This window comes from Aureobasidium subglaciale (assembly GCF_000721755.1).
Source record: "Aureobasidium subglaciale EXF-2481 unplaced genomic scaffold scaffold_38, whole genome shotgun sequence".
In the NCBI taxonomy this organism is placed as follows: Eukaryota; Fungi; Ascomycota; class Dothideomycetes; order Dothideales; family Saccotheciaceae; genus Aureobasidium; species Aureobasidium subglaciale.
In genome coordinates, this window is record NW_013566957.1 from 15,552 (window position 1) to 29,537 (window position 13,986).

The 13,986-nt window shown below is 50.9% G+C and overlaps 7 protein-coding genes across 7 annotated transcripts; 6 read left to right on the top strand and 1 right to left on the bottom strand.

The window, feature by feature from the left end:
* Positions 1 to 245: 245 nt before the first annotated feature.
* Positions 246 to 1,283, top strand: AUEXF2481DRAFT_113245 (uncharacterized protein; the record flags this gene model as incomplete). The annotated part of the gene is made up of 2 exons (XM_013483713.1): positions 246 to 699; positions 755 to 1,283. Exons 1-2 carry the CDS (start codon positions 319 to 321, stop codon positions 1,280 to 1,282), a joined length of 909 nt encoding a protein of 302 aa, XP_013339167.1. The 5' UTR covers positions 246 to 318.
* Positions 1,284 to 1,502: 219 nt separating this feature from the next.
* AUEXF2481DRAFT_44850 (uncharacterized protein) lies at positions 1,503 to 2,243 on the top strand. The gene is made up of 2 exons (XM_013483691.1): positions 1,503 to 1,721; positions 1,847 to 2,243. The coding sequence occupies exons 1-2, from the start codon at positions 1,528 to 1,530 to the stop codon at positions 2,145 to 2,147; spliced, it is 495 nt and encodes a 164-aa protein (XP_013339145.1). The 5' UTR covers positions 1,503 to 1,527; the 3' UTR covers positions 2,148 to 2,243.
* Positions 2,244 to 2,337: 94 nt separating this feature from the next.
* Positions 2,338 to 6,301, top strand: AUEXF2481DRAFT_92760 (uncharacterized protein; the record flags this gene model as incomplete). The annotated part of the gene is made up of 6 exons (XM_013483740.1): positions 2,338 to 2,810; positions 2,860 to 2,901; positions 2,955 to 3,205; positions 3,256 to 3,367; positions 3,419 to 4,106; positions 4,161 to 6,301. The coding sequence occupies 6 exons, from the start codon at positions 2,338 to 2,340 to the stop codon at positions 6,258 to 6,260; spliced, it is 3,666 nt and encodes a 1,221-aa protein (XP_013339194.1). The 3' UTR covers positions 6,261 to 6,301.
* Positions 6,302 to 6,876: 575 nt separating this feature from the next.
* Positions 6,877 to 8,488, top strand: AUEXF2481DRAFT_102762 (uncharacterized protein; the record flags this gene model as incomplete). The annotated part of the gene is made up of 2 exons (XM_013483714.1): positions 6,877 to 8,135; positions 8,194 to 8,488. 2 exons carry the CDS (start codon positions 6,877 to 6,879, stop codon positions 8,486 to 8,488), a joined length of 1,554 nt encoding a protein of 517 aa, XP_013339168.1.
* A 4-nt stretch (positions 8,489 to 8,492) lies between these two features.
* On the bottom strand, positions 8,493 to 10,346 carry AUEXF2481DRAFT_83754 (uncharacterized protein). Its single transcript, XM_013483710.1, has 3 exons — positions 9,961 to 10,346; positions 9,385 to 9,861; positions 8,493 to 9,325 (listed from the first exon to the last, which is right to left on the bottom strand). The coding sequence occupies exons 1-3, from the start codon at positions 10,234 to 10,236 to the stop codon at positions 8,972 to 8,974; spliced, it is 1,107 nt and encodes a 368-aa protein (XP_013339164.1). The 5' UTR covers positions 10,237 to 10,346; the 3' UTR covers positions 8,493 to 8,971.
* Positions 10,347 to 10,729: 383 nt separating this feature from the next.
* On the top strand, positions 10,730 to 12,123 carry AUEXF2481DRAFT_102770 (uncharacterized protein). The gene is made up of 4 exons (XM_013483715.1): positions 10,730 to 10,859; positions 10,916 to 11,612; positions 11,666 to 11,873; positions 11,929 to 12,123. The coding sequence occupies exons 1-4, from the start codon at positions 10,787 to 10,789 to the stop codon at positions 12,037 to 12,039; spliced, it is 1,089 nt and encodes a 362-aa protein (XP_013339169.1). The 5' UTR covers positions 10,730 to 10,786; the 3' UTR covers positions 12,040 to 12,123.
* Positions 12,124 to 12,588: 465 nt separating this feature from the next.
* Positions 12,589 to 13,560, top strand: AUEXF2481DRAFT_9220 (uncharacterized protein; the record flags this gene model as incomplete). Its single annotated transcript, XM_013483675.1, has 1 exon — positions 12,589 to 13,560. One exon carries the CDS (start codon positions 12,589 to 12,591, stop codon positions 13,558 to 13,560), a length of 972 nt encoding a protein of 323 aa, XP_013339129.1.
* Between the last annotated feature and the right edge of the window lie 426 nt (positions 13,561 to 13,986).

Here is a 13,986-nt window from a genome sequence, read left to right on the forward strand (position 1 = left end):
GTCTCAGGAGACGGTTCTGAGAAAAGGTGGAGAAGCCTGTCATCTGGCACGCGGGAGAACTCCGTGGGGTACGAAGAGTTGTACCATGTACCTCTTGCAAGCACATCTACGTCAATATTTATCATCGTAGCCCCGCACTTCCAACCATGCGACATCCGCAGGCCCCTCCAAAGATGACGAAACCGACAGACTACTTCGCCTTAATCCTGCGGTCAAAGGGAACATGGTCAGTGTTAAGTAGCCGTCACTGGATCTCGACATTGCGCTTGCAAGCCATACCCACATCCACATATATATTCCTCGTGACGGATCAACAGCATGCCAAACACACAGACTATTCATGTCGCGCACCTTGGAGGCATTGAAGCTTCATACCAAACTCCTAGTCTGGACCCTGCAAAGCCCACGCTCGTGCTGGTCAATTCGTTCACCACTTCATCCGAACTTTACAAGACTCAGTATGCCGACAAAGATTTGACTGGCAAGATGAACCTTTTAGCCATCGAGCTGCTTGGACATGGACAAACTCGCTGCAAGCTCGAGAACTGGACATACTGGGACACTGCTTACATGAACGTTCAAGTCTTGCAAGAATTGGGAAAGCAGGGCAAGATTGACCAGAGCAAAGGTGTCTTCGTGCTCGGTACCAGCCAAGGTGGTTGGATCACTGTTCGCATGGCTCTATTGGCGCCTGGCACGGTTAATATCCTGCGCTCTTCTGGGGATTCCTCCATCGAATTGACATCCTGTACAGATCACTGGCATCATCCCACTTGGCACAAGTCTAGACTTCGAGTCTCCCAAGACGCGCGAACTTAAATGTTGGAACGCACCCGAAGACTTGACACCAACCATCGAGAAGTGGAGCGAACCTGCCGGCGAGGACTTCCGCCCCGGCAACGACTTTTCCGATTTTCTCATCGACATTGGTTTCGGTAAAGACTGCGACAAGTCTGTTCGCGAGTTCTGGCGTAATGAAATTGCCGACAATTATATTGGCGAGGAAGGCAGGAAGAGAGCGAGGATGGCTACCATCAATCTTCGTGACCGCGATGGCTTACATGGAAGGTTGGCTGATGTGAAATGTCCTGTTCTGTGGCTCCATGGTACCGCTGATGTTGTTTATTCGGTCGCGAATGCCGAAAGGGAGATAAAGATGTTCACCGGCAGTCCTGACGCGCAGCTCAAAGTCGTAGAGAACGGGCAACATTTTTTGTCCTTCAGTCACCCCAAGGAAGTTGATGGCGCAGTCGCTGACTTCGTCAGTAAGTACGCGAAATGATTTTAGCTGGACGATATTTTGTCAATGCCAAAGTTTCCTTCTGCTGCTTTTTCTGGAAAAGAGCCAGCGCGATCAGGATTCACAAAGTCGGCTAAAGTTTGGCTGTGAAGCCGTGAAGGCGCGCCGTTTTGTGCCACGGCACCTGAATAACGTCCAAATCGCGAATGCCGAGAAGACCACGTTTTCAATCACAGAGTCTGCTCTCAGTCTGCTCAAATCCGGTCCATCAGTAGCATCATATCACTATGTGCTTAAGCCCGGTGTGCCGGTCGGATCACTTGTCGGGTTGCATGGATGAGATTCGCTGCGTCTCAAACAATGCAGCCATGCATCTGTCGTGCATACCCCGGACGAATGCGCATGCATCCAAGTCAACAGCCATGCTGGAGTTTGTGATTTACAAACATAAAACCATCCTGGCGATACAGCTGCCCGTTTTGTAGGTCAAGCCATTTGTGCAAATGACTGATTCCCCAGAAAAGTCGGCCCTCGTACCCTTCCCCTGTTTTCTTTCTATTTAGGTTTTGACAGTTTTGACAGTGAGAGCTGACATCCACATCCCAGGGATTTAACTTCCTCCATACGAGTCTGGGCCTCCACACACGACTGCGATTCCGCAAGGGTTCGAGAAGCCGGGTGCTTACCTTTGCAGTATCCATGTTTCGACAGGAAGCACATACCCAGTTACCTGTTCCCACGCGAGTTCTGCCATCTCGAGGTGTATCTGACTATGCCTTGGGTATATATGCTCGAAAGATTGATGCGGCGGTGGTGGCTTGAAACAGAATTTCAGTCAGTGGTCATCGTCTCAGCTGAACGTGGCACGACTATGAATACGAGAGATGTGCAAATTGGCCATACCTAACAGTCAGTATAGTCTTGTGGAAGGTTCAATAACATTTCAAACAGTCATCAGCTGGACAAAATATCTCATCTGGCTACTAGAACGAATGAACAGAGACATATATGTATGGCTTTCCTCTCCTCGAGCTGGACCATCCATCCAACTTGCCAGGTCCCTTCCTTGCAGTCTCCAGTCGTTACCACTAATCAAAATGCAGCCCAAGAATACTGCCGCTGTGGCACTCCTGCTCAATGCTACTCATGGCCTGGCGCAGTCGTGTCCGAGCGGATATACCAGAAGCGACAGCTCGTCTTCGACTTCTGTCAGCTCGGCAACCTCTCTGAGGTCGTCTTTCACTTCCGTGGGATCGACAGCGACCTCACCAACTAGCACCAATGCTGCTTCTGCAACCCCATCTGCACCCGCGACTGGCCTCAACTGGACCGTCTGTGATCCAAACCGATCGACCATGATTGACTGCGCTACTTTGAGGGTTCCCCTTGACTATACTGCATCCTCGTTGAAGCGTGATGCCAAAATGATCGACCTTCCTCTCGTCCGCATTCCAGCCGTGGACGCGGATGGCAACAGAGTTTCTGGTGGCAAGTCAGTCATTGTGAATCCTGGAGGACCAGGAGAGAGCGGAATCGATCTTGCTTTGGAAGGTGGCAGCGATTTGCAGTCGTGAGTAACAAGATCAGATGTAAAAATTTGGTCGCCTAACAAATCACAGTGTAATTGGTATCGGATACAACATTATCGGATTTGATCCTCGGTAAGTGGAACATCACCTGCACTCGATATGAGAAGTATTGACTGGATCATTAGTGGCGTGGGCCTCACCGAAGCATATAAGTGTCCCGTTGTGACATTCGACAGCGCCACTGATCCATCTTACTCGGCAGCCGAAGATGGAGATGGCTCTCTTCGTGCTCTCCGAGACGGAATGAACCAAGCTCAGAGATGTGCAGAAGACGACTACAAAGCGGCTGGCCAGCTAGTCGGCACTGCCTTTGTCGCCCGCGATATCATGGCGATTGCCAATGCTCTGGGCGAGGATGGGCTCATTCGCTACATTGGTACGTTGGTCAGTTTGTTGAACAATCCTCCAAGCTAATCTCTGTCTCAGGTTACTCTTACGGTACACTGCTAGGTGCTACTGTCGCTGCCATGTTCCCCGACAAGATCGATCGCATGTACCTTGACGGAAACATTGACCCGACTGACTATTACCATGGGGAGTAAGTTCAGTTTTCCCAATATGAGCGTCAACATCAACTAATCATGAGTAGCGGTTCTACTAGTCTTAGTAGCTTTGACAGTGCGGTCGCTCAATTCTTCGATCTATGTGCCGACGCGACGAGTCCGTACTGCCCGCTTGCTAACGGTCAGAGTGGCTCACAGCTCTTAAACGCCTACGCGCAGTTTCTGGCGGATCTCGATGCCAACCGCATCACGGCGAAAGACTCCACCGGTTCACTCATTACTGCTTATCAGATCAAAGATAAGATGTTCAACGTCTTATACAGCCCAACCAAGTTTATTGGCTTTGCTATCGAGCTGAACGACATCTACAAGACCAAGACTGCAGTATCAACGACCTCACGTTTGGCCAAGAGATACAACCCAGATCCATGGACAGCAAAGAATGTTTCGGCCCCCAACGCGATTAAAGCAATCTCGGGAGGCGACTACTTCAGGACAAACGCCGCTACACTTAACCGATTTCGGGACCTTAGAAAGCTTTACATTTCTAAAAGTACCTATGGAGGTGAGAGTGCACTGGGTAACCAGTACAGTCAGGAGACCTGGCTGGTAGATGCCAAAGAGCGTTTCGGAGGCAGTTTCAAGGGCATCGAGACTAAGACTCCCATTCTCTTTGTCAACACCCTATATGATCCTGTTACACCTTTGGATGCAGCGCTCAGCTCAAGTTCAGGCTTCTTGAGGAGTGTTGTCAAGAGACATAGTGGAGTAGGAGTAAGTTTTGCTCGATCCAAAAGTCTTACTTGGTTTAGCTAACTTGTGAATCAGCACTGCTCCAATCAAACGCCCAGCAAAGCTCTCAACGCAGACATCGCCGCTTATTTTGCGTCTGCAAAGCTGCCCGATGTCTCCATCATCACGAATCCTGATGACGGAAACCCATTCAGACCAAGTTCATCGTCCACATCAGCTGCTACGAAACTCGCAAACCTGAACGTAGATAACATCGGAGCTGTCGACCGTCCTGCTGCACTGGACAAGGCCAAGCGCGACATGATCAATCTGCTTATGCGCCAGAGTGAAGAGATCCCTTCTGGTTGTGTCCCCATCTCTCTTCCTTCGTCCACACAGAATTCACCGATGTCCTCTTCAGTCGAGGTCAGTCCGTCGATGACATCGATGCCGTCCACAGGAGTCTCGAGCTCGATTCCGAGTACCAGCGTTGAACCTTCTTCGTCTTCTTCATTGGCTTCTTCTTCCCTGGTCTCTTCTTCCCCATCTTCTTCACTGGCTTTGTCTCCATCTTCTCTATCTTCTTCCGAGCTTTCCTCTTCATTTTCGTCTTCCTCTGGACCTGTCTCTTCTTCGACCTCTGCAGACTTTACTTCGTCAATTCCCTTGACGCTGACCTCAGCGATTGCGTCACAAAGCTCTCTTACATCAGTCTTGTCATCGAAACCTTCCCAATCTTCAGAAGGCCCGACAAGCACATCTGCTTCATCATCGTCGCAGACCTCGTTCACGACGCAAATGACTGACGTGTCTTTAACTTCTGCTTCCAGATCACTTTCGTTGTCTATAGATTCTCAGTCGACTGACGCAAGGACCACTTCACAGACGAGTGTTACAGCCAGCGGCACGGCAACGCCTTCGTCAAGTGCTTCGATCGCTTCAAGTCTTACCAGTGCGGCCGTTGTGTCGTCAAGCAGTGCTGTGTCGTCAAGCAGTGTTGTGTCATCGGGCAATGTTGTGCTGTCAAGTATCGCTGTATCTGTCTCGTCCACCTCTGCTAGTCCACCTAGTCAGACAGTCTCGGGTTCCACACTGCCTTCACCCTCCGCCGACATTTCAGTCATAACTGTAGATGGCACGACATACGCTATCGAGAATGACGTGACTTATGCGGGCAGCAGTCTGGGTGGTCAAACGATCTCCAAGCGAGCCTCAGACACCTTCGCGACTTGCTTGTCCAGCTGCGCAAGGACGACAGCTTGTGTCGGTGCAGCATACAGTCAAAATAGTGGCTCCTGCACCCTTTATCAGTCAATTGTAATTGGTTCGAAGCGCACAGCCAAGGGAATTACGTTCGCTACGGTTGTAGGGCGTCAAGGAACCACGCTCAGCTCCGCTTCCAAGTCTTCCTCTGGATCTGTCGCTTCCAACAGTGGAACTTTGAGCTTGGCCACTGGGGCATCATCTCCAAGACCGACTGTCGTCTCAAGTCGCATCGGCACATCATCCTACATGTCCAACGCGACCTCAATACAGCCATCCACAACAGTATGGGTCACTTCCGTCGTCAATGTCTGCCCGACTGGCCTGACCACTTCGGCCATCACTGTCACTGCTACATGCCCTGGTGGTTGTTCAACACGTCCATCCGGTATCCCTCAGGGATTCACGACCACCACGGTGTTCTGTTCGGCATGTGCTATCCCGCAGGTCATCACTGTCACTACTCCGGTGGCATCTCCGACTGGTACGCAGTCCGTTGTGAAGACCGGCACGCAATCTGTAGCAAAGACTGGTTCAAGCAATTCGAGCAACGGAGGTGCATCAAGTGCTGCACTCTTTAGTGTTGCACTCTCTACCGTCACAAACATCTCTCCTGCACTCGGTATATGCTCTGGAGGCTCTTGCCCCAAGAGCGGCCTAAGCTCCGTAGCGAGCCAGGCATCGGTCACCACCATTGGTCTCATCCAAACGAGTAGTGTCATCCCCATCAACAGTGCCTCTCGTGCGTCGAATACTGTTGGCGCTGCATCAAGCACGGCAAAACTAGGTCTGACCACTGCTTGGAATCCAGCAACCTCTTCGAACTCGACTTCAAGACCTACCATGGCTGTGTTCACTGGATCAGCAAGCCAGAACTGTGTCACAGGCATGACTTTTCTTGCTGTCTTCTTTGCGCTTTTCCTACTTGCTTGAACAAAGCCCCTATATATCTTGCGATAGTACATACTTTTTATCAGGATCTTTTGGTCGAGATCTCGACTTTTATAAGATTTTTACCATTGTCCTAATGCGCCTCTCTTGATCATCGACGGTGATACACAGCGGGCAGATAACACAAGTACGTGGATGCATGTCTATGCAGACCGTGCAGAGGCTGTGACAATCATATCCATGAGCCCAATGCAAAGGTGGGACTCGTGGTCATGTACAGGCGATAGTGTACTTCGACCTTGCTTGCAAGCTTGCGACTTCTCTACGCGTGTTACATTCAAGTTCATGAGACGGACGGCATTTGATTTGCAATTTAGTCTTTCGACCAGTCTGCACTGGGAAAAGTTGTCAACACGGTAGGACCGTGCCCGGGGGAACGTACATCCGGGGCGGACTTTCTATTTCACTGAGGCCAACGATAAGCCACTTGAACTTCCCCGTACGACAAACTCAACCTTGCGGAACTCGGCACGCAAGATCATGTGGAGGTAGTGGAGGAGGCGCACAGTGCTTCTGGGGCCCCAGGCACCTCCCTGATTATAAAGGCAAGACTCTTCGGCACCGAGTTTCCTCAAATCATACCTCTCTCATCTTCACAATGCCTCACAAACTCTTAGGTGCCAGTGTTACCGCTCTCCTCATCCTCCAGACCATCTTTGTGGTCGCACCCTCGTTTATTCTTTATGGTTACAATCTATCGGGTCTCGGAGGACTTGTTGGCCTGTCCACATGGGCTGAGACGTTCTCCGAAATCGACACTGTCTTCACCAAGGGTACACTCAAGACCCATAACACCACTATCCAGGGAGTGGTTGTTGCCTGCTTTACCCTTGGCGCAATCACTGGCTCCTTCACCTGCACCTTCTACGGCGACGTATTTGGTCGCAAGAAGTTGATCTTCAGTGGGGCTCTTCTTACGCTTATCGGCACCATCATTCAAGCCAGTAGCTTCAGCCTGCCACAGCTCATAGTTGGCCGCATCATACTCGGCAACGGGGTAGGGCAGCTCAGCGCTACTGTCCCGGTGTGGCAAAGTGAGTGCTCCAAGCCAGAGAGTCGAGGCAAGCATGTCATCATGGACGGCGTATTCATGGCCGTGGGTTATTTCCTCGAGTCCTGGATCAATCTGGGCTTCTATTTCACCTCCGGAAACACCGAGTGGCGTGCTCCTATTGCCATCTCAGCCTTCTTCTCGATCACAATCCTCGTCTCAATCTTCTCCTTTCCCGAGTCACCTCGATGGCTCATCCGAGTCCATCGCGTTGAAGAGGCTCGCTCTGCTCTCAGTCTGTACAAGGGCGCTGATGAGGATTCTGACGCTGTGGCCGCTGAGTTGTCAGCAATCGAGGCAGCTTGCGAAGAGTTCCAGAAAGCAAGCCTGAGAGAGATGTTCACTATGGGCGAGGAAAAGTTGGCATATCGGTTTGCTCTTTGCATCATGCTACAATTCTTCCAGCAGATGTGCGGTTCCAACCTTGTCTCTGTTTACTCGACAATCATCTATCACGAGAACCTTGGGCTCTCGAATATCACGTCTCGCATCCTCTCAGGAGCGATGCTTACCTTCAAGCTGTTCTCTTGCTCCGTCGCCTTTTGGAGCATCGACAGACTTGGTCGCAGAGCTTGCTTCATGATTAGCGGAGCAGGTATGGGTGCTTGTATGGCTGCTCTGGCTGTAGCCACGTCTTTTCCGGACAACTACGGTGCTTCGATTGCCGCTGCTTGCTTCCTTTTCCTTTTCTGCTTCTTCACGCCGATAGGCTTCTTGGGTGCCAATTTCCTCTACTGCACTGAGGTCGCACCACTAAGACTTCGTTCTTCCATGTCTTCTATTTCCACAGCGAATCACTGGATCTGGTAAGTTTTGCATTCCACCATCGTAAGTATCACTCAGTTGCTAACACAAGACGAACAGGAACTTTGTGGTCAACATGGTGACTCCTATTGCCATTCGAACCATCGGGTGGAAGTACTATCTGGTGTATGCATGTATCGGCGCCATCATCCCGGTCGTCGTTTACTTCTACTACCCGGAGACCAAAGGTCGCACGTTGGAAGAGCTGGACATCATGTTCAAGCAAATTTCGTCAGTTCGAGACATAGTCAAGTACTCGCAGAAGGAGCGTATCGTCTACGGAGAGCAAGGATTTGATGGTGGCAAATCGTCCATCGAAATGAGAGAGACGATCGAGGAGCATAACAAAGCTTAAGTATGACCGATATTATGGCTCTAGTCTACAGCTTGGCCACTCGACTTCGCTACACATGAGAAGCTGGGAAGTTTAGAGCGGGCGATCTGATCATGAGTTCAATATGGGAGGTACATAGCGATTGAATGTCATACAGACACTAGCGCTCGGCGTACGCCACTTGACTCCCTCGTACATGTGAGCTTGCTGGTGCCGGACATCCAGGCAATCGAAACGCGTCAAATCCATCTGGCTGAGCGTATTTCATGAAAAATAATGGTGTTTGTGGCGTCCCCTCGCGCCTGGAAGACCCGCAACATGCGCTGAACATGGGACATGTGGGGCTGAATGAGTCCGAGAATAGAAAATCTCGAAAGCATGTGTCATTCATCAGCAGTCACACCCCATCGCAATGATCGCATTAGTTTCCATCAAGACGAAATAAGCTGGAATCAAGGTCAAAGGCTTGAACGTCGTTGTATACATTGCACAGCAAAGTTATGCTCAGATCTTCTTGAGAGCAATCTTCTCGATCTCCTCACAGACGGCAGCAGTGACATCTTTGGTGTTTGCTTTGCCACCAAGATCGGCAGTCACTACACCCCTTTCGCAGACCTTCTCTACAGCCTCAATCAGTTGTCTGGCTGCATCTGCTTCGCCGATCCACTCGAGCATCTCAGCCGCAGACCAGAATGTGGCGACTGGGTTCGAGATTCCCATGCCCGTGATGTCGAATGCAGAGCCATGGATGGGCTCGAACATACTAGGGTTTTCGCGACTGGGGTCCAAGTTGGACGTGGGTGCGATACCAATAGATCCGGCCAAGGCGGCAGCGAGATCTGACAAGATATCGGCGTGCTATTCAGGGTCAGTACCGAGACTTTGTCGATAGGGTAAGTAGAATAATGAAGGCTTACCAAGTTGGTGGCGACAATGGTATCAAGAGATCCGGGCTTCATGACCATGCGCACAGTCATGGCGTCGACGAGCATCTTGTCGACCTTGACATCAGGAAAGTCCTGAGCAACCTCGTGGGCAACCTCGTCCCACATGACCATGCCGTTTCTCTGGGCATTGCTCTTGGTGACGACTGTCAACATCTTACGAGGGCGCTTCTGAGCAGTCTCAAAGGCAAAGCGGATGATGCGCTCAACACCGTGCCTACTGAAGATGGAAGTTTCGGTGGCAACCTCCCAAGCCTTGCCACGGTGAGAACGACCACCTTGACCAGCGTACTCTCCTTCACTGTTCTCGCGAACAATGACCCAATCGAGATCGCCAATGTTGGCGTTGCGAAGGGGAGATTGAGTTCCACGGAAAATACGAGTTGGGCGAACGTTGGCATACTGCTGGAACGGCTGACAGATGGCAAGTCTCAGTCCCCACAGAGAGATCTAAAGGAAATGTACCGTTAGCAGAGTGTCATCAAAGAATAGAACACAGTATCGTTTCCGCCAGCCAGCTCTTGAACTGTGCTCGATAGACAGACTCACATGATCCGGAACGTCAGGCGCTCCGACGGCACCGAAGAGGATGGCATCGTGCTTCTTCAGTTGCTCGAGGCCGCCATCAGGGATGTATTTGCCCGTCTTCTTGTAAGTCTCGCTGCTCCAGTCGAAGTTCTCAAAGGTAATCCTGAATGTCGCAAGCTTCTGACTCAGGGCTTTGAGCACTTCAACACCAGCCTCAACGACCTCCGGGCCGATACCATCTGCGGGGATGGTGGCGATACTGTATGTGGGAATTGCGGCGAGTGCGGAGGGCGACATGTTTGCGGTTCCCGAGTTGCTTTCAAGTGCTTGGTTGATAGATTGATGGAGAAACCGAGAAGTCTTGATGATCGGATAGTATTTGAATGCAAAGAGCCGGAGGATCAAACATCCGACCAAGTGAGGATCGCCATGTTGCGGGAAGTGAATTCGTGCACGGGGAGCTGAAGCCCCATCTGCACTAAGAAAAACCAGCGAATGATCGTCCACAACTATTTTCAGCAGCCGAGTCTTTGCACAGGGTGTATGGGGGATGTCAACTCCGCCTCCAGATCAGTCACGAAGAGTGTACGCGTCGTCTCGAGCCCATGTCGTCGCTCAGCCCTCGGTACGCACTGACCTGTGAGCCGGCTTCGTAGCCGTTTGATCCGCCGTTCTCTCGCCAATTCTCATTCCGTAGCGGGGACTTCATCTTGGACCACCCGGTACTTTCTTCGTCCGGCTACACACATATCACTGCTCATATCAGGCACGCTACCCAATATGACAGCACATTTTGGTCCCTCAGCCAGCACAAAGCGACTCCAAGGGACCGCCTGGACTCACAACAATGTCTTCAACTACATCTGATTCCTCTTCTACGGCGCCATGCCGCATCGGTATCAACGGCTTCGGCAGGATTGGTAGGTAATCCAAGCTAGTCAAGGATCAAGGCATGGCTAAAGCTCACACTCATCAGGTCGCAACGTGTTCCGAGCATCGCTGCTTCGCTCTGACGTTGTGGTCGTGGCTATCAATCACACTTGCTCGACCATCGAAGATCTGATTTATCTCATTCAATTCGATTCCACACATGGGACACTGGCCAAGTTGCTAGGCTCCGAAGCTCAATTGAATGCCCTGCCAAACGGCAACCTCGCCATGAACGGTCGGGAAATCATCTTGCACTCCGAACGCGATCTACAAAAGCTCGATTGGGCCGCGTCTGGAGTCGATTATGTGGCAGAGTGCACCGGTAAATTCAAGACTACTGAGCTAGCCTCGACCCATATCACCAAAGGCAAAGCTCGTAAGGTGTTGGTGTCCGCTCCGAGTCCAGATGCGCCTACTTTTGTGTACAAGGTCAACTCGCATGAGTATAATCTGTACAGGGATCTCAGTGTCTTCTCGTGTGCCAGCTGTACGACCAACTGCCTTGCGCCAATCGCAAAGGTCCTTGACGACAACTTTGGCATTCAGCAAGGGTTCATGACTACAGTTCATGCGTCTACACAGTCTCAGCATGTCTTGGATGGTTATAGCAAGAAGAACAAACGAGCTGGCCGTTCGGTCATGGGCAACATTATTCCGACCACCACAGGTGCTGCCCAAGCCATCAAGATTGTGCTTCCCCAGCTCAAGGGCAAGCTGTCCGGCACTTCTATCAGAGTACCAGTGTGAGTTGGGCCCCAGTTGTATGGTTACCAGACTTGCTGAAATGACGCTACAGCGCCAACGTGTCAATGGTAGACCTAACGATCAACACAGACGTAGAAACAAGTTTGCCTGAGATCCTTAGAGCCTTGAGACACGCCAGTGAGACTTATCTCTCTGGTGTTCTTTGCGTCTCCGAAGACGAGGTCGTCAGCTGCGACCTCCTCGGACATGATAGTAGCGCCATTATCGACAGCAAAGCGTCTGTTGAGCTCAACTCGAAAGTAAGTGGTGCGAAAATGACTCTTGATCTCATGTTCTATCTAATGCCTGTGCTAGTTCTTCAAGATCATTGCTTGGTACGACAATGAGTGGGCTTATTCTTGCAGACTACTAGACATGCTGGGCATGATGGCCAATGAAGATGCAGCTGCTTGTTTTGTGAGATGACGCCGATTGGTTTCTTTACGTACTTAGTCCGACACTTTAGTCTCTTTTTTTCCATACCCCTAATTGACCTTGACTATCGATGAGGAGAAAACCGGCAACACACGAGTTTCAGCTCGCAAGTACCGTACGACGAAGTATACATGGGCGTTCGATCCATTGTCTTGTGTTTGCTCTACTTGTGCGATTGTGCTCGTGCGTTGTCTAGACACTGCTAAGTCGAACTCTAAGCCCCTCATACTCTCACATGCGAACACGATGCTTTACGGAGAAGTCTTCGTCCTGCGTCTTACAAACTCCGAAGAAAGACGCACGGCACAATATACTCCGGGGTAAATGCGGAGCTCGCTGGCAGGCAGATCAGAATCCGAACTTTCTTCCTCCGTCCGCTATCTTCGCCAGCCGTAACAACGTTCTTCCGGGTCGGGCTCAATTGCAAGCCCTGACCAGCCACCAAAGATGTGGCAGTCCTCGCTCAAGCATGTATCAAAAAAGCAAGCTCATCCTTACCCCCGGGTCACAGACAGGGGAATCCAGCATTTGACCGCCGTCATGAATCTCCAAGACGGCATTGATCGTACACTGTCTTTGATCATGCCTGGTATCGAGGACCATAGGAGGCAATGCAACTTTGAAGGGCTCAGGCAACAACCATTCGTACTCGGTCTGACTGGACTCCAAGGAAGTGGTAAATCAACTTGGGCTGAGGGCATCGTGCATCTTCTGCGCGATAGACACAAGCTGAATTCCGTCGCTATATCGCTGGATGATTTGTACAAGACGCACGATGACCTCTTGGGGGTGCGAGAACGGGACTCAGACAACAAACTGTTGCAGACTCGAGGTCAGCCCGGTACGCATGATATACAGCTTTCTCAAGGCTTCTTTGACGCGATACGAACTGCTGAAGATGGCGAAGAGCTGTGCATTCCTTCATTTGACAAGAGTCGCTACGCAGGGGCAGGCGACCGTGCGCCACTCCATACCTGGAAGTCTGTGACTGGTTCAGTCGACGTAATTGTTTTCGAAGGCTGGTGTCTCGGCTTCTCGCCATTGTCGTTACCGCAACTGAGGGAGAAACATCAGTACGCACAAGAACGACAATCCAAGCAAGACGTCAATGCACAAATGTCGACATCAACGCTTGCAGACCATGCTCTCTGTCATCTCGAACGAGTGAACGAGAGCCTTCGTGGCTACTGTGAGGCGTTCACCGGGCCCCAGCAGTTTCAAGCGCTTGTCCATATCGATACAAACGATCTGGTGAATGTTTACGAGTGGAGGTGGCAACAAGAGCAGGCCTTGTGGGACAAAACAGGTTGCGGAATGACCAAAGAGCAAGTTTATGCATTCGTCAGAGGTTACATGCCAGCTTATGAGATGTATCTCGAGCATCTCAGGGACGGTTTCTTCCCGAAATTTGAAGATGGTCAACAGGATCGTTGCGAGATTAAGATCAAGACTCAAATCAGAGTCCTGTTAGATAGGCAGCGGATCGTGCAAAGTATCGAGGCAGTATCTTAGAGAGCAGTCAAATACACCCCGTCGGGTCTTATCCTCAGACATATCCAGTTTGATGTGGTCTCTGCAGTGCTGAAAACTCTGGACCCAAATCCATCGTCCTATAGACCAGGGTTTTGACAGCGGTCAAGACACTATCGATTCTACTACGTTAGCGTACCCAACAGAACGACAACATGAACAAGAGGCAATCGGCTCTTGATTTGCTCCATCGCCTCCGTCGGATATATGCTTGTCCAGTATGGTCCTCCCGGACATGAAGTACTTTCTCTATGTGGAAGATCCTTTGTCCGAGACCTAGCCCTGACACACAACCAGCTGAGCCAAGCAATATGTATCGTTCGCTATCCCAATTTATGACCCAGCATCGGTCTCGGCAGACTTGGCAGACTCCATGCTTTGTATCGATTCGTGGAGAGGTCTGGAGGT